Source organism: Macaca nemestrina, chromosome 8 (assembly GCF_043159975.1).
Source record: "Macaca nemestrina isolate mMacNem1 chromosome 8, mMacNem.hap1, whole genome shotgun sequence".
In the NCBI taxonomy this organism is placed as follows: Eukaryota; Metazoa; Chordata; class Mammalia; order Primates; family Cercopithecidae; genus Macaca; species Macaca nemestrina.
In genome coordinates this window covers 65,408,480-65,435,343 of record NC_092132.1, presented here as the reverse complement: position 1 = coordinate 65,435,343, position 26,864 = coordinate 65,408,480, and the positions used below count along the sequence as shown (strand labels likewise).

Genomic DNA, 26,864 nt, shown 5'->3' with positions numbered 1-26,864 from the left:
ACAGACACACCCTACTTAGAAATTTCTTTGGGTCTCCCTACTTTTGAACTAAGCTTGTATGATATTTGATATACCAATTCAAGTCATGCTCGAGCCATTCCTCTCATGCCAGGGAGCACAGTCTTTCAGCTGACACCTGGTTTATACCACTCATCTTGTTAAAACACTGTTCAGCCTCTGGTTATCTAAGCTAGAGGTGTGCTGCAGCCAGCTAATATCAGTTTGTGAGAAGCCCTGCGCACACATCTTCCCAACTCTGCATTCAGTGACATCATGTTGGTGACTTGACATTGGCCATGTTGGGAGTATTTTACATTATAGAAATTGGGGCTTTTTTTTTAATCAGCTAGTTGTTAAATATTTACTCATATATCACTAATCTGAGGAAATGTGTATTCTGTTAAGTTTGTCAGGCCCTATTTAGATTCAGGTAGAACAAGTTTATGCCTCTAAATTGGTAAGACCAATTATCAACGCCATCTTTAGATAGCCAGCTCTCAGGAGAAAAGCAAATAATTCTCATAATTGCTCTCCTAGGTCTGGAGTAGACTCTTCGCCTTTCATTTCCACAATATGACCAATTTTTATATGCCAAAAACTTCTTAAACACTGTAATTCATCCTATCTAAAATACCATTGGTTACTAGATTCACTATTGTTTTATATATGATTAAGAAAAAAAAAAAAAAACACTGCCAGTTAATTTAATATACTGTCAACTGTAATATGCATCCTGATATCAAAAATAGTGAAAACTAAAAAATGCACATCAGAAATTGATGGGGAAAAAAATCACTTCTATCTTGTTTACTATTGGTTTCCCATCTCAGAATCTTAGTTCAACCTCTCCTTGACTCTCGATATTCCACTCCTAGATCTCCCACCTTAGTGCCTTCTCCAGTGCCTTTTTGTATTCATAAATATCTTTACCTACATAAACTACAACAGAATGAACTCTATTTATTAGGAAAAATAATCCTAAAAATAGATGCAAAATAATAAGAAAAGAAAGAAAAAAAAGAAAGGAGAAGTGGAAAGAGATCGTGGAACAGAGAAGGGACAAAAAAAGGGTTCCAGGCAAAATGGCCTAAGCAACGTGCATTACAAAGTTGGTTTTAAGTTTATGGTGTGGAATGGCTTATTATCAGGATGAACATTCAAGTCTTCCCAGCAACTGCTTTCACTGCTTTGAGAAGACATGAGTCTGGCCTACCATGACCAACAAGTATTTTTAAAGCACTTCAGACTTTTCTTCCGCATTATCAAGACAAATAAATATGTTTTCTGTCTTTTCAAAAAATACCTTTCATTCAACAATACTTTTGAGCTGTCTTGACTTTAATGAATACTCTTAAGGTACTTGGAAATGATTCTACTTACTCTCCATCCACTTCTGGTCTTCTACATACACAATGAAACTTTCCACCAAAATCTATGTAAAGATCATTCTCCACAATATGAAAGATCCGTCCAATGACCAGTTTATCCTTTGCAGGTCCCATCTGCATAAGAGGAGAACGTCTCAGCATAGATGCGAAGGATTCCACATTTTTTGGAGAGCCCTAAATATGAAAAGAGATATTTATATACATGTACCTCAACATGAAGGTATAATAAAGTCTTAAAGAAATATTATTAAAGTCAATTGTTGTAGCAATAATTTTAAAATGTTTGTGGAATTTTGCTTTAAAATGCCAGTTATGCTCTTCAACTTCCTCTTCCATCCTTTCCTTCCTGAAGAGGAGTTAAAGAAAGTAGGCATTGAGGTTGAGTGCAGTGGCTCACGCCTGTTATCCCAGCACTTTGGGAGGCTGAGGCGGGTGGATCACCTGAGGTCTGGAGTTCGAGACCAGCCTGACCAACATGGAGAAACCCTGTCTCTACTAAAAATACAAAATTAGCTAGGCATTGTGGTGCATGCCTGTAATCCCAGCTACTCAGGAGGCCAAGGCAGGAGAATCACTTGAACCCGGGAGGCAGAGGTTACATACAGTAAGCCAAGATTGCACCAATGCACTCCAGCCTGGGCAACAAGAGTGAAACTCTGTCTCAAAAAAAAAAGGAAAGAAAAAAGAAAGAAATTAGACATCTACACTTGGCAGAGGATGACAGAGATGTGATAGTCCAGGGTGAGGTCTCAAGAGCCCAGGCAGGGTAAGGAGAGTAGAAGAGTGTCTGTATATCAAGTCTCTGAGAATGGGGGAGGTGGGGTGGTTAGTAGTCAGAGTATGAGCACGTGAGGAGGGCATCCAAGAAGCAATTGACTTTATTCCTAGCACTGACCATCTGTAAAAAAATGCCTGCTAAGTCAAGTTTAGTGAAACTGACTATTCTTTTAAAACAAATTTAAATATACATTATGATAAAAACAATTAAGAGCCTTTCATCACAGTGATCAGTCTGAACATGATTTCCTGATATACAATTCTTTCTAAAAAAAACTTGAATTTATTAATACTTTTGTTTTTCCTAAAGTAAATTCCAAAAGAAAAACAGCTTGTTTTGTGCTATTCACTTTCTAGGAATCGTTTTACATATTAAATTCACTTGAGGTATGACTATTCTTTTTTTCTTACAAAAATTTTTTCCAAACACATTTTTCCAAATCCGTAAACACAGATTTGTGCCTTCTACTCATTTTTGTGTATAGAGTGGTGTGTGCAATTTGGTACAAACTAAAGGAAGAGCTAAGTTTCTATCTGTGAGAGCAAATCATGGAAGAATATTAACAATTTGAGCTGACGACTTACATGCTGTATTTGGAATGAGTTTTACATTTGTTATTCAGGGGAGAACTACTTACTAAAAGTTCAATAGTAAAGTGCATTTATTTTTAAAGCTACACAACTATATTTGTGACTTAAGTTTAATGCATGTACTACTTGAAAGATTACAAACTCAAATGCCAGGCCAGGTGAGGACTTGATAATCAGGATACGTGCCCAAGTTTAAAAGGTACAGACACTACTCAGCTCCAGCTGCAATTCAAGTCCCCATGTTTTAATTTTTAATGTTTTAATTTTCCAAGAAAAGCCAGAAATCCACATATTAATGTAAATTTTCCAATTTTTAAATACGTATTATATGCAGGGGGAAAAAGTTGTCCATTTTACCAACCTGGCAAAACACATCTAGGTGTTGAATTTGGCCCACGAACCACAAGTTTATGATCTCTGCTTCAGGAAAAGGAAAGTCAAGACATTTGGCTTATGCCAAGTCCCTTAGGTGCTAGAGGGAGGGTATGATGATGAATTTGTGTGGTGAACTGAAACACACTGGGAAAAAATCCTTAGCACAAAAGGGTCAATCTAAACTAAAGACAAGTCAATAGGCCTAGAGACCAACTACAGCTGAAAGGGTAACCAGGAATGTATGCCATGAGCAATCACACTAGTTTTATAAATCCACAAAATACAACATTAAAGGTCCTTAAACAAGCACTTTGAAAAAAAAGTTCTTTCTTGCAGAGCCAAAGATAAAACAAATCCTACAGAGGTAACACAGACACAGCTGACTTGCCCTTTAGAGGTAGCATAAAAGAGTAATTCTAAGTAAGCCATTCTTGACAAGAGCAGCTACATAATCCTTTGCTGGGAGCCACTATTCCATCCATAGCAGCTGCCACCAAAGCAGTGGATAATAGCAGAGCTCAAGAGAAGAGCAAACAGTATCAACTTGGGGGTCTCTGCTTGTAACCAGGGCAGGTCCTGCCCACTTTCCCTATGATCTGCTTTCCCATTACTCCACTTTTATGGCTGATATCTACCAGAGTTCCTCTCTTCTTCTTCTTTTTTCCTTTTGGCTGACTCAACTGAAGCCATAGTTCAATTAAAACTAGATGACAGGGGCTAGGCATAGTGGCTCACACCTATAATCCCAGCACTATGGGAGGCCAAGGTGAGTGGATCACTTGAGGTCAGGAGTTCAAACCAGCATGGCCAACATGGTGAAACTCCGTCTCTACTAAAATACAAAAATTAGTCGGGCATGGTGGCATGTGCCTGTAATCCCAGCTACTCAGGAACCTGAGGCAGGAGAATCGCTTGAACCCAGGAGATGGAGGTTGCAATGAGCCAAGATGGCACCACTGCACTCTAGCCTGGGGAACAGAGTGAGACTCTGTCTCAAAAAAAAAAAAAAAAAAAAAAAAAAACAACTAGATGACACGAAGATGCAGTAGTAGTAGATCCAGTAGTTAAACTTTTACTGGAGATAATTCAGCCATCACTAAGACCTGTTCCTAAAATAACACAATGTCCTTTATCAATTGTAAAGAGACATTTGAGCTAAGACTAGTATAATAGTAAGCGGTATTTTCCCCTTGGTTTTAGAAAATTATTGAGTGCTCTCAACTGTTTAAAAAGATTCTCTTGAGATTTTTAGTAAGTCTACAGTTAAATATTAATTACATTATAAACTTTATATAGTTATTTTTTAAAGGTAACTTTAAAATCAAGTGGAAGTAGAACATTTCTCTTCCATTATTTTTTGCCTTTACTTTATTATATTTTGCAAGGAAGTCAGTGTGTTTTCAGTGAGTGAAAAATAATTTTCACTCACAAGCATAAGAACCCTGGATTAACACCTGAATTTGCTTTTAAATTGTAGCTCATTATTTCATTTGATTTTTGATATTGCATCATTGATTTTGAGAAGCTACATCAAACAATCAGACAAACCCTTGCTTCAAAAATCATAGTCTAGAACCATCTCTGAATTCTAGGGCTTATACCAAAATGTACTCATTTACTTGTCAAATGACTACTAAAAACAGTAAATGTAGCAACTCCCACAATCCATGTTGACTACAGGGAGTCCTGTTTTAAAGTCTCTAAACTAACATTGATAGCTCCTCTCATGCTGACATAGACTGCAGAGACTGGAAGCATACTGTCACTGCTGGATATGTATCATGGGGCTCAGTGCCTAACCCTGGAAAATGTTACAATAAAGCCCACTAACTGAGCTGTCATAGGTACTAACTTGGAGTTGACTATTTCCTTTAAGAGTTGGTCACAGAGGTCAGATCTCCTGCTATTCTGCTGTACTATTTTCTCCTTGGAAGCCTCAAAGTTGAACAGGACCGTCAAGGTAGAAAGGAGGAAGGTAAAGGAATTACAGACATATGGAACAGTATCACTTTCATGTATTCAATCATTCATTCATTTATTCATCAAGCATGTGTTGTGTTTTTAATATACATTAAGCATATATATAACTATCATGCATATGAGGACCATTTAATATACAGCTTAGAATCGGGAAACTAGTGGTAAAAGAAATATGAGACATCAACTAATCCAACTACCTCATGTTATACATGAGTACCATACATGCTATTCAAAGCTACATGGGATGCTGAACAGTAGTTCTTAAATAAAATTTGCTGGCGAAGACAGAAAATAGATACAAACATCATAGCAAACTTAAAAGAAGACAGTACAGAAGAATAACAAATACTTACGAAACCTGACTTCTATGACCAACTCAGACAATAAACAGCTAAAAAAATCCTGAATAAGTCATTTAACTTCTCTAGATCTGTTTTCTCATTTATAAATTAAAGGACTGGATAACTATAAACTTTCTTCCAACTCTATAAAGTAGTAGGAATTCTTAAATATTCTAAAATATAAAAAGGATTTTATAAAGTAACACACAATAGAAATGGGAGACATTTCTCCCATTTGACCCAGTCACCTCCTTTAATGTAAACAATAACAACAGCTGGGCACAGTGGCTCACCCTGTAATCCCAGCACTTTGGAAGGCTGAGGTAGGTGGATCACCTGAGGTACGGAATTCGAGACCAGCCTGACCAACACGGGGAAACCCGGTCTCTACTAAAAATACAAAATTAGCCTGGCAAGGTGGCGCTATGCCTGTAATCCTAGCTACCTGGGAGGCCGAGGCAGGAGAATCGTTTGAACCCGGGAGATGGAGGTTGCGGTGAGCTGAGATTGCGCCACTGCACTCCAGCCTGGGCAACAAAAGCGAAGAAAAAGAAAAGAAAGAAAAAAAGAAAAAAGAAAAAGAAAAAAAGAAAAAAAGAAAAAGAAAAAAAACAATAACAACAAAGGTAATGAAATGGTATATATACTTTAACTACTTCATACTGGTTAGCAAGAAAAAAATTTCAACATGCATCTCCAAAAATGACTCATTTCTATTAACTGTGCTATGATAACTTCTGTTTCTTTAACACTAACCAATAAATGTTATGCTCACAACAAAGTTCTTTTATTGAAATAAATGTATTGGTGACTCAAAGTGATATGGTACTTACATTTATCTCTCTCCCTCCTGAAATCCCATTAAAGGATGGTAAAATAATAAATTTAAAAATTGTAAAAATTATAAACCCTCAATATTAAAGGGAACAGATGGAGAACAAAAGTATACAAGCACACTTTCTAGTGGATAGGAAGCATGTGGAAGAGTGGTAATTAATGAAGCAGAGTGAAATGCAAGAAGAAGCTGTGAAAAAAAAAAAAAAAGCTATTCTATCCTGAAGAATTCCATAAAGGTATGGAGCTCAGTCATGCCAGGCTGCAGTGAGAAGACAAGCTGAAAATAAGAAGAATAACTAAAAACAACAGAGGTAGGGCAGTCAATCTTCTGTCAAGCACAAAATTCCTCAAATGCATAATATCTGGTAATAGGTATGTATTATCCTGGCAAAAATAAATATATTTTTTTCTTCTCTTAAAAAATAATCGAATAAATTCTATAGAGGAGAGCCAAGTTTGGGATGGTTTGTTACGCAGCAGTAACTTACACTGTTTCTATAACCTATAGAAGCAGCAAAGAAAAGAATCCAAATGACAGCTGTGCAGCAAGCATATGAATAATTTGTGATGACTCGAATACGAGGGTTCCCAAAGGAAGTCTGTGAAGTCTGGCCACATGGCTCGAGCCTTGGCTCTACCACTTACCAGCTCTGGGGAAAGGCCTATGCACTCAGAATCTCTGTGCTGCTGTTCACTCATCTTATAAAACGGGGTTTGTAATTATATCTATTTTACAAGATTGTTGTAAGGAATAAATATGTAGCCATATGTAAAGCACTCAAACACTGCCTGAAGGTAAACAGCCCCCTGTCAAAAACTTTAGCTTTTTTTAAAATTAATTTCTTATAGACTCAGTCACCAGCATCAAGTTTTATTGACTAATCTAGTATTTCTCAACCAGGATGATTTTGCCCCCCCGCATCCCCACCCCAGGGGATATTTGGCAATGTCTGGAGATGTGTTTGATTGTCATGACTGAAATATCAACAGCTCTTCTTAGATCCATCGGAGAGGTGGGGGTCACAGGGAAAACTGCTGTTCCCAAACATGGAGAGACAAGTGAATACAGAGAACTACTGAAAAGAAGCAGCCTCCAAGAACAAACCTCTGTGGGAACCGGTGCCAAGGTAGGGAAAACCGAGTTGTAACTGGTGAATTGGTGGAGGCTCAGTGTGGACAAGTCTGAAAGTTAAAAACTCCAGAGAGACCCAGTTACTGGGGACTCCCTCACTTTTGTGAGTTTTATCTGCAGGAGCTCAACCTGGTTCTCACAGTGAATACAGGAGAAAAATCCCTTTGTATTTCAGACAGCAGTGGAGAACAGAACTATTTTGAAATACATCAGAGCACTCTCTCCTATTCAACAATTTATTCATCAAACATGTGTTGTCTTTTTAATATACATTAAGCATATATATAACTATCATGCATATGAGGTGTGTCCTCAAGAGAAACTCTTCAACCAGAGCCTAAACTGCTGGGGTTTTGTCAGAGCCTAAGTGTCCTGGGGGAAGGGAGATAACCAACTCTAGCTGGCTGTAGTCATCTTGTCCCACCAAAAGAGAGGGAAACACTGAGAAGCAAATGTGAAGTTCACAGTCCGGAGGCAGAGGCTCACAAGAAGACTGAGACGCACTCATAAGACTGTAGAACACTCCCTCCCCACATACCCTATCACCACATTACTGAAGGCCAACTGACAGCCATTCCTTTTACCCAATACATCATGTCCTGATGTCAAGAAGAAATTACAAGATATACAAAAAGGCAAAAAACATAATTTGAAGAGACAGAGCAAGCATCAGAACCAGACTCAGATACAGAAGGGATACTGAAATTATCAGTCCAGGCATCTAATACAACTATGATTAAGACACTAAGGGCTCTAATGGATAAAACAGACAGGATGTAAGAACACATAGGCAATGTATGCAGAAAGATGGAAATTCTAAATAAGAATCAAAAAGAAATGCTAGAGATCGAAAGCCCTGTAACAAAAATGAAGAATGCCTTTGATGCGCTTACAGGTAGATGACACAGCCAAGGAAAAAAATCTGTGACCCTGAAGATACCTCAATAAAAACTGCCAAAACTGAAAAGCAAAGAGAAAACAGATTGAGGGAAAAGTACAACAGAGTATTCAAGAACTTTGGGACAACTACAAAAGGTGTAAACTAATGGGAATTCCAGAAGGAGAGGAAAGACAAATACAGCATAAATATTTAAAACAATAATGACTAAGACTTTCCTCCAAATTAATAACGGACACCAAACCACAGACCCAGGAAGCTCAGAGGACATCAACCAGAATAAACACCAAAAACACTACATCTAGGTATATAGTATCATTTTCAAACTACAGAAAAATCAAAGATGAAGAAAAAATTCTAAAAGAAGCCTGGGGGGAAAACAGCTTACTTATAGAGGAGAAAAGATAAAAATTATATCCAGCTTCTCCTCATAAATCTTGCAAGCAAGAAAACAGTGCAGTGAGATATCTAAAGTGTTAAGAGGAAACAAAAAAGATACCAAGCTAGAATTCTGTACCCTGAGAAGTTATCCTTCAAAAATGAAGGAGAATTAAAGACTTTCTCAGACCAATAAAAATTGAGGGAATTGGTTGCGAGTAGACCTGCCTTGCGAGAAATGTTTAAAGAAATTCTTTAGAAGGAAGAAAATTATAAAAGTCAAAAACTCAGACCTACATTACATAAAGAAAGGCAGAACACAGAGAAGGAATATGTGAAGGTAAAATTAAAACTTTAAGTTTTTAATTATTAATTGATCTAACAAGTAACAGTTTGTTCATGTTAAACAATTTCCTAATAATAAAGGGGTTAATTATCTGAAGAAGTTGTAACAATCCTTAATGTGTACATGCCTAAGAATAGTCAAAAACCATGAGGCAAAAACTGACAAAACTGCCAGGAAAAATAGATGAATCATTACAGTTGGAGACTTTAATGCCCTTCTATCAGAAAAGGACAGATCCAGCAGGGAGAAAATCAGTCAGGATACAGCTGAACTCAACAACATCGTAAATCAACTAGATATGACGGACATCTGTAGACAATTTCATCCAGCAACAGCAGAATATATATTCTTCTCATGCCACATGAAACAGTCACCAAAACAGACCACATTCTGGACCATAAAACACACCTCAACAAATTTAAAGGAATAGAAATCATGCAATGTCTGCTTTCAGACCACAATGGAATTTAATTAGAAATCAGGAATAGAAAGATAGCTCGAAAATCCCAAAATACTTAGAGAGTAAACAAATACAATTCTAAATAACACGAGTCAAAGAAATCTCGAGAGAAATTGTAAAATACTTTGAACTAAATGAAAATGAAAACACAATTTACCTAAAATAAAAATTAGCACAGAAAGCAATGAAACTGAAAGCAGGAAATCAACAGAATCAATGAAAGCAAAAGCTGGTTCTTTGAGGTAAGCTTCTAGCCAGGCTAAGAAAAACAAAAAGAGAGGACACAAATTACTAATAATGGAAATGAAAGACAGGACATCACTACATATCCCATGGACGTTAAAGAAATACTACAAACAACTCTATACCCACAGATTTGATAACCTAGATTAAATGGATTAATTCCTTGAAAGATAAAGTCTGCCAAAAATCAAGTAAGGAGAGACAGATAATCTGAATAGGCCTGTCTATTAAAGACATTAAATCAGTAATTAATATACTTCCAAAACAGAAAGTCCCAGGTCCACATAGGTTCATTGGTGAATTCTACCAAACATTTAAAGAAGAAATCAAACCAATTATCTACAATCTCTTTCAGAAGATAGGAGTGGAACTTATCCTATGAGGACAGCAATATCTTAATATCAAAACCACACAAAGACATTACAAGAAAAGAAAACTACAGACCAATATTTCTCATGCATGTAGATGTAAAAATCCTCAACAGAATATTAGCAAATCATATCCAACAACATATAAAAATTATATACCACAACTGACTGAGATTTATGCCAGGTTTAACATTCAAAAATCAAAATGTAGACAAAGGATTAATAACCAGGATATATATGGAGCTCAAACAACTCTATAGGAAAAAAATTCCAATAATCCAACTTTAAAATAGGCAAATAATCTCACACCTATAATCCCACCACTTTGGGAGGCCAAGGCGGGCGGATCATGAGGTCAGGAGATCAAGACCATCCTGGCTAACATGGTGAAATCCCATCTCTACTAAAAATACAAAAACAAAATTAGCCGGGAATGGTGGCAGGCGCCTGTAGTCCCAGCTACTGGGGAGGCTGAGGCGGGAGAATGGTGAGAACCCGGGAGGCGGAGCCTGCAGTGAGCCGAGATCGCGCTACTGCACTCCAGCCTGGGAGACAGAGCAAGACTCTGTCTCAAAAAAAAAAAAAAAAAAGGCAAATAATCTGAATGGACATTTCTCAAAAGAAGACATACAAATGGCAAACAGGCATATGAAAAAGTGCTCAACATCACTGATCATCAGAGAAATGTAAATCAAACCTACAATGAGATATCATCTCACCCCAGTTAAAAATGGCTTTTATCCAAAAGACCAGCAGTAATAATGCTGACGAGGATGTGGAGAAAAGGGAACCATCATATATTGTCAGTGGGAATGTAAATTAGTACAACCACTCTGAAGAACAGTTTGGAGGTTCCACAAAAAACAAAAAACAAAACTAAAAATAGAGCCACCATGTGATCCAGCAATCCCACTGCTGGTTTTATACCCTAAAGAAAGGAAATCAGTATACTGAAGAGACACTTCCCATGTTTGCAGTAGCACTGTTCACAACAGCCAAAATTTGAAAACAACCTAAGTGCCCAACAACAGATGAATGGATAAAGAAAATGTGGCACATATACACAATGCAGTACTACCATTCAGTCCCAAACAAGAAAAAAAAGTCCCTTGTAACAACATGGATAGAACCAGAGGTCATTACGTTACATGAAATAAGCCAGGCACAGACAGACAAACTTCACATGTTCTTATTCGTGTGAGTTAAAAATTAAAACAATTGAACTCATGGAGACAGAGAGTAGAAGGACGGTTACCCAGAGGCTGGGAAGAGTACTGGGGATTTGTACCTATTAACCATCCCCACTCCCTTATATGTGCTATAGTATACTTACAGTATACAAGGGGGTGGGGATGGTTAATGGGTACAAAAAGTAGTTAGAAAGAATAAGACCTAGTGTTTGCAAGCACAACAGGGTGATAAGCAATAATTATTTAATTGTATATTTAAAAATAACTAAAAGAGTATAATTTGATTGTAACACAAGGAATAAATGCTTGAGGGAATGGATACTCTATTTACTATGATGTGATTATTACATGTTATAATGCCTGTATCAAAGTATCTCGTGTGCCCCCTAAGTATGTACACCTACTATGTACCCACAAAAATTAAAAATAGGAAAAAAATGTAATCCATCACATCAATTGGCTAAAGAAGAAAAATCACATGGTCATATTTCATTTTGTCAAATGGAAAAGCATTTGACAAAATCCAATACCCATTCATAATAGTAACTCTCAGAAAACTAGAGGAAAGCTTCAACTTCATAAAGAGTATCTACAAAAAACCTACATATGTAATGGTAAGAAACTTGAAACTTTTCCTACTAAGCACAGGAAGAAGGCAAGGATGTCCCCTCTCATCACTGCTTTTCAACATTGTACTAGAAGTCCTAGCTAATGCAATAAGAAAAGAAGAAAAAATAAAAGTATACAAATTGGGAAGGAAGAAATAAAACTGTGCTTTATTATGGATAGCATGATGATCCATGTAAAAAATCAAAAAGAATCAACAAGAAAAATACCTCCTGGAATAAGTAATTACAGCAAGGTTACACAATATAAAGTTAATATACAAAAAACTATGTGGCCAAAGTATTCGTAGTCATTAATGTGTAAACCAAGAGTATGAAACAGGTCTAAATCAATTTGGAAAGTTTATTTTGCCAAGGTTAAGGACACGCCCATGACACAGCCTCAGGAGGTCCTGAGACACATGCCCAAGGAAGCAAGGCATAGCTTGGTTTTATACATTTTAGGGAGACATGAGACATCAATCAATACATGTAAGATGTACATTGGTTATACTAGCTCAGTCCAGAGAGGCAGGAGAACTAGAAGCAGGTTGCGAGGGTGGCTTCCAGGTCATAGGTAGATTTAAAGATTTTCTGATTGGCAATTGGTTGAAAGAGTTATTATCAATAGAAAGGAATGTCTGGGTGACCATAAGCCATTGTGGAGACCATGGTTTTATCATGCAGATGAAGCCTCCAGGTAGCAGGCCTCAGAAAAAACAGATTGTAAATTTTCTTACTAAAGAGTCATTTCTATCACTAATTCTGAAAAGAGGGAGGTATAACGAGGCATGTCTGGCTCCCCCTTCCCATCATGGCCTGAACTAGTTTTTCAGGTTAACTTTGGAATGCCCTTGGCTGACAGGAGGGTCCATTCAAATGGCTGAGGGGCTTTAGAATTTTATTTTTGGTTTACAAATATAAACGCTGGTCAATGAAGATGGTAAGTGTGAAGAAAAGAGAAAAGCTGTGAGCCAGATGCTGTTGAAAAATTGAAAGAATCGAAAAGATTTCTATCAAGGAGCCTTTTAAAAGTATTTCTGATAGAACAGTAGTATGAAATGGTACTGAGAAACGAGAACAAAGATGAGTCATTTTCTTCTCCTAGTCTTGAGACCCATTGCAATCTATACTAGGGAAGACCAGAAGGGAAGCAGTGTTATCAAGGGAAACCAAGAAAGCACGCAAGAAGTACTTGTAGAGAAGGTTAAAGGGGAGATTGTTCATAAAAAGACACAGGAAATTTTTTTTTCCTGTGTCCAAATATGTTCCAACGATACATATTTACAGACCAGGCCTGAAGGAAAAAGGTCAGGTTGCAAGAAAGAATAGTAATCTCTCTTATAACCCATAGGACAAAAGAAGAAAACACTGGAATTTCTATTTTTTTTTTCTTCACCCTCAAAATATATTTATGTGTGAATGCTTTAAAGTGTACATAATAAAGAAAACTACAGTACATATATATATTTTTTATATATATATATATATATATATAAGTACACACATGCACACATACTGCTTTATTTTTTTCAGATGGGGTCTCACTCTGTCACCAGACTGGAGTTCAGTGGCGCAATCTTGGCTCACTGCAACCTCCACCTCCTGGGTTCAAGCGATTCTCCTACCTCAGCCTCCCAAGTAGCTGGGATTACAGGCGTAAGCCACCATGCCTGGCTAATTTTTGTATTTTTAGTAGAGACGGGGTTTCACCATGTTAGTCAGGATGGTCTTGATCTCTTGACCTCATGATTCACCCACCGCGGCCTCCCAAAGTGCTGGGATTACAGGGGTGAGCCACTACACCCAGTCACAAATGTATTTTTTAAGTAAATACTGGAACATGTGCTCAAAAATTTATTAATGAAGGGACATGATCAAAAAAGTTTAGAAATCTCTGTAATAGTGGTATATCGTGGGAGCAGGAGAATCATTATGCTAGATAGGGACAAATAGTTACAAAAGGAGACTGGATAGTCAGTCTCTCATTTTCTGAGTAGAGCTGTGAGCCAGATGCTGACAGATGCATAGACTGGGACCAAGGGATGCTTTTAAGATTTCTAGTAAGACAGAAGTTGTCTAACTAAAGGCTAAGGTATGCACATACGCATGTGGAACTTTACTTCTAACTATTCTTGGATTTTTCTGGTATTCTACACTGCATTACTTCTAACAACAAAAAATTACCTTACAGGAAATAATGTGGGATAATCGTCTCATGTTTATGGAATTCAGTGGTCTCACCAGTGCTGGGCCCAACAGACCAGTGAAATGCTCCCTTTAAAAAAAATTAGCTTTCTATTTAAAAATCATTGTAGATTCACATGCAGTTGTAACCAAGAATATAGAAAGAGCCCCTGTACCCTTACCCAGTGCTCCCAATGGTAACATTTTAGAAGACTACAGTATGATATCACAACTAGGAAATTGACATTGACACAATCCACCAATATTCAGATTTCACCAGGTGTATATGTAATCATCAATGCGATTTTATTATATGTAAAGGTTCTGTACTGGCCATCACAGTCAAAATGCAGAACAAGTCCATCACCACAAGGATTCCTTATGTTGTCCTTTTGTAACTCCACATATCCCTTCTACCTCCCTCCTTTCTACCTCTTAGTAAGCACTGATCTGTTCTCCATCTCTATAATTCTGTCATTTCAAAAATGTCATATAAATGAAATCATACCATATGTAACTTTTTGGGACTGGCTTTTTTTTTCCACTCAGCATAATTCCCTTGAGTCATTCAAATTATTTTGTGTATCAATCACTCATTACTTTTTACTGCTAAGTAGTATTCCACGGTAAGGATATACCACAGTTTGTTTAACCACTCAACGGTTGAAGGACATCCAGGCTGCTTTCAGTTTTGGGCTATTACAAATAAAGCTGCTATGAACATTTCATTTCTTTGGGATAAATACTCTGTGTCCCAGTGACACCCAGTTCTCAGTGTGCATTTATCTCCCTTGAGAGAACCCAATCATCTCAATTTGGGTAGCTGGCCAGAGGTCAGGCAGCTTGTTCAGTTGCCAACTCCTAGACTGAGTCCACCATTCATTTCCTGGCAGTTGTCAACAATGGAATCCCCAAAGCTTTAAAAAGGTAGGCAAAACCCAAACAGAATCAAGACTATTTAGTTTTATTCCCAAATCCCAACAAACCAGGCTCCACTTGAATGTGCTTAATTGCTCTTATTTCCTGTTATTTAATGCCAACAGATAAAAACTTAAGGGCCATAATCAGGTTATAAAAATTAATGTGATCAAAAGAGAACAATTTAAGAGCAGCCTTAGAAGCAAACTTAGACACATTAAAAGATGGAAGTGAAATTTCTGAGTAAAAATGAGAGTTACGATCTCCAAATAGTGAAAAAACTAAGGTTGGCTTGGGAAGTCATGAGTCCAATTGGGTATGATCAGATCATATGACCACACAAAAACAAAATACATACAGAACATATACATCTTTTCTTTTAGGAAATGTATAGTACTGCTTATAAGCATGTTACAGGTGTTAACAAAAACCTACTTTCCCCAGATAATTCTATCTACTTCTTCACTATTTCATTGTTTTTATATTAACTGGTCATTTCCTCTAAACATGCTTCAAAAATGTGAGACATACAACATTTCAAAAGATTTTTATTACTCAGAGGTAATTCTCCTAGAATTCTATAATGTAAAAACAGGTTGGCACCACAGTTAAAACCAGAAACATTTTCTATCATTCCTTTACATATCAAATAGTTTTTAAAACACTGGTATAATTTTTAAAGTTGTCAGTAAAACTGGTAAGAAAACAAAGGGTTAAGTAAAACTATATAATTTTACTATGAAATAAGCCCTTTAAATCTATATATTTTCTTTTTTTTTTTTTTTTTTTTTGAGACGGAGTCTCGCTCTGTCACCCAGGCTGGAGTGCTGTGGCCAGATCTCAGCTCACTGCAAGCTCCGCCTCCCGGGTTCCCGCCATTCTCCTGCCTCAGCCTCCTGAGTAGCTGGGACTACAGGCGCCCGCCACCTCACCCGGCTAGTTTTTTGTATTTTTTAGTAGAGACGGGGTTTCACCATGTTAGCCAGATGGTCTCGATCTCCTGACCTCGTGATCCGCCCGTCTCGGCCTCCCAAAGTGCTGGGATTACAGGCTTGAGCCACCGCGCCCGGCTTAAATCTATATATTTTCATTTTTCCAGTATTCTGAAAGGATTGGACATCTGATTTTAAATATTCTGTCTTCTGGAATATTCCAGTATTCTGAAATAAAAAATACTAATAAAAATATTCACAAAAAAGTAAAAAATTACATTTAAAAATATTTGCATGAAATCTAGTATATTGCTAAAATAAGGTAAAACTATAAACTGTCATGTAACATCAGTATTTTAAATAAATTCAAAATTTGAGTAAAATTTTTACTGTGCGGCCCCAAAACTCTCTGAAAAACATTTTTTCCAACGTTCTGAAAAGTGGCATGCCACCCTCTACTGCTAAGAAGGAGTAAGAGTCACAAAGCAGAAAAACCAATTCTTTGCTCAACTATTGCCACCTTGTGGCTATGAGATGAGTTATATGCCATAGCACAGCTCCCAATGGTCTCAACAGATTCTACAAATTTATATTGTCTAAGTGACATAAGAAGGATTAAGGTTTTAAAAATGGAGGGAAAATGGTACCTGACTTAAATGGTTATAAAAATGAATGGGACGGCCGGGTGTGGTAGCTCACACCTGTAATGCCAGCATTTTGGGAGGCAAGGGCAGACAAATTGCTTGCACCCAGAAGTGTGACAGGAGCCTGGACAATATGGCAAAACCCCATCTCTACAACAAAAAACAAAAATCAGCCAGGCATGGTGATGCACACCTATGGTTCCAGCTTCTCAGGAGGCTGAGGTGGGAGAATCACCTGAGCCGGGGGAAAGAGGTTGCAGTGCGCCAAGTTTGCACCACTGTACCCTAGCCTCAGCAACAGAGCAAGACCCTGTCTGAAAAAAAAAAAAAAAAAGATCTGGTTGCTACTCTAAAAACAAAACAAAATTAGTTGAAGATGCATAAACCAATGCATAAACCAATATTAAAGCTAATGAAGCAAAGTAAAAGAAAAGTAGGTAAGTGAGCATGGGATGAGTACGGAACCTACAACCTCCATACAGACAGTGGCATTACACTTAATGCCATTTAACTTTGGTTCCCTTTAACTAGTAACCTCAGTGTGTAATAGGATAAGAACTTCATGATGCATTGCCCTTTATTACATTCCTGGCTGCAGGGGAAAGTTCTCTGTAAGGATAATGTGCATGGGCTCTTACTGAACGTCACTTATTTCTGAGGTCCACATATAAGTAAGTCTACACTTTTAACCACTATAAGAACTAAATCAATAGGTACAACTTGGACTTTCATCATATACATATTTTTAAGTCTAATAATAGGCCATCTGAGATGTTATTTTTCATTTGTAATTATTCAGCCATCAAACTGTTTAAATTTCATTCCAACTTAAATCAGCAAATATACATTCGATCCCTACTTAAGTATAAAGCATTATGCAAAGGATCAAGAGGGTGGACTGAAAATGGCCCCTGTTCTTCAGGAACTACAGCTAGAAAACAGGACAAAACAGGTTTGGAAATCACTTTACTATAATGAGAGCTGTGGGTATACCATAAAGGTAGTAAAACACAAAACTCCAGAACATTCAAAAACAGTTTCATCTGTGGTGAGATCACAAAGGTCTAAGAGAGGAGATTTTTACAACAGAATTTGCAGACAGGGAAGCTAATTCCAGGATAAAGGGTACAGAAATAATGATTTGTTTAGAGAACTGCAAAATTCAACTTCAAAAAGAATATTTTAAGCAGAAACCATTTTACAAATGAAATCTTACATACAATCCCAATATATACAGTGCAAATGTAGTATTTTGTTATTTTAAGTGCATTTTATGAGTTCAAATTGACAGCACTTATTATAAAGTCAAAAATTGTCAACATGAAGTTATAATGATAAAAATCAAAAACTGAAATCAGGAATGAAGGATGATAATCCCAGTTCCCAATTTCTGTATTTTAATTGTCGAATATCAAGAAAATCCACCTATTACACCCCATGTGTAGATAAGGGGCTGAGGAAACAGACATTGTCATGTACTGTAAGTGGGAGTTCAGTACAAACAGACTATAACTCAAATTGTGTGTACACTTTTACCCAACATATAGCCTACAAATACACTCTCATAAGTATGCAAAAAATGCAAATGTTCACTGTAACACCGTGTCAGAAAACAAAAACAAACAGAAACAACCTAAAAGTTCAATAATGAAGGCTTTCCTGCTTAAATAAATTATGCTACATCCACACCATGGAGTACCAAGCAAATATTATGTAATGATAAGGAAAAATAGTCTTAGGTAAAAACTGCAATTTTCAGCAGCAGCAACTAAAACATACTAAGTGCTTATTAAGTATCAGGCACTTGTGTTAAGTGTTTTAAATAGTGAATTCATTTAATCTCATAAAAATCTCATGACATAGGGGGAAAAGGAGATATACAGATACTAAGTAATTTTCCAAGGCAACACAGCTAGTAAATGGTAAAGGAACCAGGATTTAAACCAAGATTGCATCACTGCAGAATTTACACTCTTTAACTGTAATATAGTTTAAAACGGTATTCATACTATGAACCAATTAATGTTTTTAAATATATAGTAATACTTAGCTTATACTTATATGTGTGTAATATAAAACTCTGTAGCTAGGCGTAAAAAATACACTCTCCAGCCTTGAGAAAGTAAGAAAAAGGGACTTTTACATTTCACATAATAACCTTCAGGGCTATTTAAAATTTCTTTCTAAATAATTCTAAAATAACTTTCAGGGCTATTTAAAATTTCTTTCTAAAGTAACCAAATATTACTTTTATAAAATTTGTAAACAATATTTTTCAAAAATCCTGAATACACAATTGGCATTTATTCATCTTGTAATCTCAGGAAACTCTTCAATTAAATAGGTCCAGTAACTTCAAAAGAGGTAAAGTTAGTTTTTTCACAAGTTGAATTCCTATCAACACCCAACAACTCCTCAAATTCCTTACCATAAATATGTTAGAAAAACATTGAAAACTTCCAATAAACACTAAAACTAAAACTAATGAGGTATTTTCAATTTCTTACTACTCTTAAAATTATTTTTACTCAATTATTCTGGATAGGCACATTCAACTGACATGCTCAAGGCTATACTATTCTTGTACAATTGTTTGTGAACAGTCACACATATTACAATTCAAAGACAGGCCAGGTGTAACTGAAGTTCAAATGTGCACTACATGTACTATTCATTCATTCACACATTTGGCAAATATTTACCGAATGCCCACTATGGGTCAAGGACTGTGCTAGGCACTGGGAATACAACAGAATAAGAAAGACAAGGTATCTGACCTCCTGAAACATATTCTACTGGGAAAACTTAGAAAAAATTTTATTCTGATGTGTCGCGTGTTACTTTGGCACCGCAAGTTAACATATTAGTGATGACGAATGTCCTTACATTTGGGATTAAATAGAATGGCATGTGCATGGTTGTTTTCTGGTGTTTATATTTTTGTTTGGCTTTGGGCTTTTTGCCACGAAAAAAACTTGATTTTATTGTCTCCTTGAATGACACAGCTCAACCTCTAGTTAGAGCATATACCGCCTTATGTTTTTAAATAGCATTTTATATTCATTCACTAACAAAAAAATTTATTTTTTTAGAGCACTTTAGGTTTACAGGAAAATTGAGAGTACAGTATAGACACATCCCCATACCCCTCCTGTGCTGACACACGCATAGCTTCCCCCACTATCAACATCCCCCACCAGAGCAGTACATCTGTTACAAGAGATGAATCTACATGGTTTGATAAATCAAAGTTTATTATTGTTTAAGAAAACAATGGGACTTCAAAGAACTGTGCAACTGTGGAAACACCTCTGTGAAACTATTCTCAGGAAGGCAGAAGGCTGGAGAAGAAATGGCTGGGGCCACATAAAAGCTAAAATGCACTGAATAAAGCTTACTCTGTACCAGTCAACGTACTGAAAGCACGTTAAATGTATTATTTCACATAAACTTCCCAGTAACTCCAGTTGGAGCATTATCTCCACTTTGAGATAAGACAGCAAACGTAGATAGGCTAAGTAAGTTGCCCAAAGTCACTCAGTTGAAAGATGGCAGAACCTGGCAGCCTGAACTGAGCCTAAGCAGGGTCTTGAATGGCGGTAGGCCTCTAAAGCCATAGTAGAGAGATGTACCATTGTATATTTAATTTTGCAGGCAGTGTGAATGGAGATTTAGAAGATTCTCAAGGAGAGCAATAGAGCCCAACTTTAGGAAGATAACTTTGGTCCACGGTGTGTGTAATGACCTGAACAAGAGGGCAACTGAAGTCAGTGGTATCAATTAAGAAGCAGTAGGCCAGGCGCGGCAGCTCACGCCTGTAATCTCAGCACTTTGGGAGGCCAAGGCAGGTGGATCACAAGGTCAGGAGATCGAGACCATCCTGGCGAATAAGGTGAAACCCCGTCTCTACTAAAAACACGAAAAAAAAAAAAAATTAGCCGGGTGTAGTGGCAGGCGCCTGTAGTCCCAGCTACTCGGGAGGCTGAGCCAGGTAAATGGCATGAACCTGGGAGGCAGAGCTTGCAGTGAGCCAAGATCGCACCACTGCACTCCAGCCTGGGAGACAGAGCGAGACTCCGTATCAGAAAACAACAACAACAAAGAAGCAGTAAAGGGGTCCATGTAACTTGAAATGCTTCAAAGCTAGGAACTTGCTGAATGGAGACTACAACACAGCCTCCTGATATCCTCCTCCCCGGGGAATTTTATTTCCATTAAATCAAGATGTCAAAGACTTGTGAATAAGAAACTGGTGAACTGTACATCAAAACCAAACACCTTTACCCATTATCTAGCAGAATTATGTTTTCTAAACTGTGTTAAACGGAGAACAACCACGCAGGGATCTTGCTGAGCCTGAGCTGGACTGAGAAAAATCTAACGGATGTGCTGGGACTGCCAGGAAACACCCCAGCCTCCTCCTGGAAAAACTGAACTGCCTTAGAAAGGAAAGGAAAGGAAAAGGAATAGGAATTCTGGGGACTCTAAAACACCTTGGTTGTTTCCTTCATTAAACAAACATTACATTTTGAGTATCAAACACTTAACTGACTACACATGTGATGCTACAATTTTCACTCTTACCACAATTAACTCAGCAATTAAGAATTATTTTATGGGGGTTTCCGAAGGGGCTTAGAATGTGGTGTGAATGGGAGTGAAGTGTGAGTGAGAAATGTTAGGTAAGAAATAGAAAAATTCCTTTCCTATACAAATATTTGGAAGGGAGCACTTAACTTTGTTTTCAACCTTACTGCACTTAACTCTTATGGCCTTACCTTAAGGATAGATCTAAAATCCATCCCTTAGGTGGCTTCAGGTCAGTCATCGCTATTCTGCTAGTATTTTATGACTTTTCCATCTATGGTAGAAAGAATAATGCCCCCTCCTCCTACAAAGACATCCACATCCTAATCTCTAGAATTTGTGAATATGTTACCTTCCGTGGCAAAGGAGAATTAACTTTGCAGGTGAATTAAGATTGCTAATCAGCTGATCTTAAAATAGATTACTTTGGATTATCTGGGGAGGCCAACCTAATCACAGTGATCTCAAAAGTAGAAGATGGCAGGCGGAGAAGAGGGGGGGCGCCAGGCCAGGTGGCTCATATCTGTAATCCCAGCACTTTGGGAGGCCAAGGAAGGAGGATCACTTGAGCCCAGGAATTCAAGACCAGCCTGGGCAACATGGCAAAACCCCATCTCTACAAAAAAAAAAAAAAAAAAAAATGCAAAAATTAGCCGGGAGTGGTGGTGCACACCTGTAGTCCCAGCTATGAAGCAGGAGGATCACTTGAGCCCAGGGGGTTTAGTCTTCGGTGAGCTGAGATCATGACACCACACTCCAGCGTAGGTGACAGAGCGAGACTCTGTCTCAAAAACCAACAAAACAACCCAAAAAACAAAAAAGTAGAAGACAGAGGTAGAGGAGACGTTAACAGGCAAGGAAGAGATTCGCCCAGAAACTACAGAAAAGGACACAACATCACCAACACCTTGATTTTAGATCAGTGCGACCCCATCTGACTTCTCACAGCCCTAAGAACACCACAGTTCTGGTGTTTTATGCCACTCAATTTGTAGTAATTTGTTACAACAGAAAAAAATAAACTAATATACCAGGCTTCTTCTAGTCCTTGGATTTCAGAAAAATTTTGACATCAGTAATTGCTACTAAAATGACCCTATAACCCAGGACACTGCCAGTCTTGTAAACTGTTTGGTACTACTTCCCAGGAAGAAAAATACAGAAATTGGGTTTATTTGCACATAATCCAATTTCATGTCTGCTGAGTTTAATTATTAAAAACTTAGGCTTGTAATTTTATTTCTTCCATTTCATTTATCTATAACTTTATGGTATTTTACAAAAGTACTGGCTGAGACAAATGGAGATTTTACTTTTTTAAAAAAGAAGACATTTACAAAAGAGAGGTGAAGCGCTGACAAGTTCAATCACTTGCCCAAGTTCAGAAAGTGATTCATCACCCAGTCATTAAATTAACAGATGTTTATCCAGACAGCAAGCTCCATGCTAGAGGTACTGTTTAGAACAAGACCCAGCAGAGCACAGCCTCTCCGTGTGAGTCCCATTCTCCTCAGCGTCCCAGAAATCGCCCTAGATCGCCTACCTAGCAGGGCTCCCCGCTGGTTACCCTCCCACCAGCATTCAACCCCAGCAAAACACGCGCAGTGTGGACAGAACCCGGTCTAGTACGCAAATGCCACACAAAAGGACAACGAAAGGAAGTAAAACACCAAGCATGGATTCTAGGGGCCGAGGACTGAGCCACAATCCACCGCAACTCCGGAAAACCGGGCCTTGGCCCTCGGCTCCCCTTCCTACGCCAGGCTCCGCCCCTACTCCAGGCCTCGCCCACCGCGTCGTTGGCGTAGTTCCCGCGACTCCCTCTCACCCGCCTGGGCTCCACCTTCTGCAGAAGCTCCGACTGCCGCTCCAACGCGCTCGCGAAACCGCCTAGGCGCGTCTTAGGCTCCGTGGCAGTGGAACTCCCACTGTCGGATCCACCCTCAGTGCCTACGCCCCGAAAAGGCCTGGAGAAGAGAAACACTCGCAGAAAATGGCTCTCGGCTGCCACAGCACGGGTCCGACACAGCGCCGCCATGACTTCTTTACCTCTGACCTTTGACCTCCCCGCCGCAATCGCGCGGGTCATGGGGCGGAGCGATAAGAGGTCCGCCCACCGGCCATAGAGCGCTGAAGACCAACGGGGTGGGGCCTGCCTTTCATCTGGGAGTGGCGTGGAGCGGGAAAGACTTGAGCTAAAATTGGTGGGCTAAATAGTTGGAAAGGGGCCCGGTAAGTTTTGCGTTAGAAGTACGTTTAAGTTTCAGGAATTTCGCCTTCCTGGGCATCCGTTGGTCCACATTGTACTGTAAATTCGGCTAACGTGACCTTCGTTCTCCCGCCCGGCGGTCCCCCCTACAAGGCCGCCAGCACTCGAGTTTGGGGTCTTCACTCAAATATGAGGGTCTCCTTGATTACCCTATTTAGAAGTGGAAGCCCAAATGCAGACTCTCTGGCACCTGTGTTTTTCTTAGTACCATGTAGCACTTTCTAATATGCACATATTAATATTAAATATTTAATATTTAGTGTCTACTCCCAACTTTTTAAACTTTGAAAGGAGGAACTTTGCTGTAGGGTCCCTAGCACCGGTCACAGATTAGGGCTCACTCAACATTTGCAAAACCCTGCATCCAAGTTTGTCCTTTGCCACTTCTGCGGCCGGTCCACTCACGCTACGAAAACAGTAGTTTTCCTGAAACGTTTTGACACCTCCAGATACCTGTTATCTAACTTAGGAGTTCAGAAGTTTTGGAATATCCCTAAGTATTGCACCACCATAGGCCCCCCATCCTCACTCTGGATTTTTTCCCTTTTCTCCCGCAGTGTTAATTCCCAAAATTTACGCACCCTGTTCAAAACTGAGCCTAACATCATTCTTGAGGAAGTGTTCATTAATTAGCTGTCCGTCTATCTTTGACCCAGCAGTTTAATCCACAGTTAGTTTTATTTTGGTGGCACACACCTTTCCGGTTCATTTGCAAGTACTTATTTTTATGATCACAGACCCTATTTTAAGAATGCCTTGACTATGGATTTTAAGCTTTTCTGATGCTAATGGTATAGATAGCGTAAGAACACGAAGTACACTGATCTCAGAATGGTGCACAATTGTATGAATCACATAAAATTATTACTAGCTATCTATATGGTAGTCCTTACAAATTCATTAAGGGGCCTACAATAAATTCTCCAGGTGAGTTCTCCCTCTTGGCACTTAAAACTGTTTATCTCCCAAGACTATTAATGGACTCTTGCCTAAAACAGTTTAGAATTATTTTCTACGGATGGTGCTACTTCCACTTTTTTTCAGAGAGAGTGTGGTAAATTGTAAAAAGCATGGCCAGTAGCCTTCAAGAACCCTCAGTCTGACTTGGCAGGGTGGCTCACACTTGTAATCCCAGCACTTTGTGAAGCTGAGGAGGGAGGACTGCTTGAGGTTAGGAGTCCGAGACCAGCCTAGGCCATAGCAAGAACCGGTCTCTACCAAAAAATAGAAAAATTAGCCTGGGGCAGTGGTGCATGCCTGTAGTCCCAGCTACTAGGGAGGCTGATGGAGGAGGATCACTTGAGCCCAGGAGTTTGAGGCTGCAGTGAGCTATGTTCCTGCCACCACACTCCAGCATGGGCGAAAAGTGCAAAACTCAAGTCTCTAACACACGCTGGGCATGGTGGCTCACACCTGTAATCCCTGCATTTTGGGAGGCAAAGGAGGGCAGATGACCGGAGGTCAGGAGTTCGAGATCAGCCTGGTCAGCATGGTGAAACCCCGTCTCTACTGAAAATACAAAAATTAGCTGGGCGTGGTGACGCATGGCTGTAATCCCATCTACTCGGGAGGCTGAGGCAGGAGAATCACTTGAACCCAGGAGGTGGAGGTTGCAGTGAGCCAAGATCACACCACTGCTCTCCAGCCTGGGTGACAGAAAAAAAAAAAAACAAAAAAAACTTAAGTTTGCATCAAATGACTTCAAATTTGGCTTTAGTTCTGTCTTTGGTAGAGGATCAGAAGCATCAAATGAGAGGGACTGTAAAGAACTGAGCAAGTCAACAGGGGAATGTCTGCACACTTTCTCCTTGCCTATACAAGTGCCAAGAGTAGCATCCTCTGTAATAGTGATGTTTTGACATATGGCATCTTAAGGATTCTGATCCTGCTCTAACCACTCCTTACTTTATTAAATATACAGGCCTAGCTAGGCAGCACTGCACACCTTTAGTCTCAGCTGCTCAGGAAGCTGAGGCAGGAACATCACTTGAGTCCAGAAGTATAGGGCCAGCCTGGGCAACACAGTGAGACTCCATCTCAAAACAGCCAAGGAAAGTGAACAGAAAATAGTTGTAGTCTACTGCTAAGTTCAAGCCTAATACTTTATAGCTACTGGCTATGGTCTTATCTATAAAATGGTGACATTGCCACATGCTTGAGTAAAGAGTTAAAGGTGATGAGTGTAAAATGCCTGGGCACTTAATGAATAGTAGCTATTGATGGCTAGGTGGAGGTGACCATGAGTTTATTAGAAATTCATGCCTCAACCATGTGTGCAAACCTAGAAGGATAGTGTCACAGGGTTCTTAGGATGTCGCTTCGCCAGCTGGAAACTTCCATGGCCTGCAGCACCTCTGCTGGAGTTTTGCTCGTGTTTGCTGGGCTTATTCTGCCCACTCTGCCTGGCAGGCTGCGTTCATCTTGTGCTGCTGGCCCGGATCCCATACCTGCCAAGGGCAAGCCAGGCATGGGCTGGTGAGGGGTGTGTGACCAAGTGAGTGCAGGTTCCAGCCACTGCACCTAGCCAGGCACACTGGCTGCTACAGCAGGGTAAGCAGCTACAGGCACCGGCTCTGTGCAAGGCTGCAGCTGGACCAGATGGACCACAACCAGCTTCTGCTGCAGGCACCAGTGTCTGGGCAAGGGAAACGTGGTAAAACCCAAAAGCTCGGAGTTGCCAGGAACCTCCGAGTCCCAAAGAGGGTGTTAGAGCATGTCACAGCCCTGGCTTGAGGAGCCACGAGGTGTGGGCTCCCGCTCTTCTTGTTGCCTGCAGTGTGGTGACTGATGGTGGGGGAAGGGGGGGTTATTTCAGTTTGTTTATGTTACAGCTCTTTCAGTCCCACCACCCCACTCCAGCCCATGGCTCCTCAGTTGGCCTGGCTCTGCTGCTGCCTCCTGTCATGTGGGGCAGCTGTCTGGTGCCAGTGAAAGGCAAGAAGGCTATAATGTTATAGCATTCTCTAGCTCGGGGAATCCCAAGGTCTGGGTCCCCAGAAGGGTCACCACTCTTCTCTTCTGCAGTCTGGGAGCGTGTCACCACCTACAGCTTGGCAAGCCAGCCAGGAACATGTTACAGCTCCTTTCGCTCCCACTGTTCAGCAGGTCCTGAGTTCTTGTCCTGTGTCCAGGAAGAATAAGGTTACATGGACAACTATAGGGTGAGCAAGGCAGAGAGGAGCTTTATTGAGTGACAGAACAGCACTCAGGAGACCCCAAGTGGTCCCTTCTGCAGGCAGGTTGTCCTGATGAGTATCGAGTTTGGCTGAGTCTGGGGTTTTTATGTGCTCAGAATGGAGGAAGAGTGGGCCTGGAAAAAGCACCATCCAATTGGCCAAAATGCATTAATAGAGTTCTCGGTCTGGGTTGTGGGCTCTACCTAAAACTGGCAGCCTGGCCCCCAGGCTTCAGGCTGTCC

General features: G+C 39.4%; 1 protein-coding gene across 5 annotated transcripts in view; it reads right to left on the bottom strand.

Moving 5' to 3' along the window:
• LOC105483539 (mitochondrial ribosomal protein S28) overlaps window positions 1-23,250 on the bottom strand; it is a 121,090-nt gene extending 97,840 nt beyond the window's left edge. For 4 of the 5 annotated variants that reach the window (XR_011606936.1, XR_011606937.1, XM_071068069.1 and 1 more), the window contains exons 1-2: window positions 23,006-23,249; window positions 1,381-1,562 (exon numbers count right to left, since the gene is read on the bottom strand). Coding sequence is in view for 3 of the 5 variants with exons in the window: in XM_071068069.1 (XP_070924170.1) it covers window positions 1,381-1,562; window positions 23,006-23,215 (392 nt within the window). In the remaining 2 variants the exon portion in view is untranslated. Of the gene's footprint in view, window positions 1-1,380; window positions 1,563-23,005 lie in introns of all 5 variants that reach the window. The other variant, XM_011744420.3, reaches the window with a different exon arrangement.
• Window positions 23,251-26,864: the final 3,614 nt, after the last annotated feature.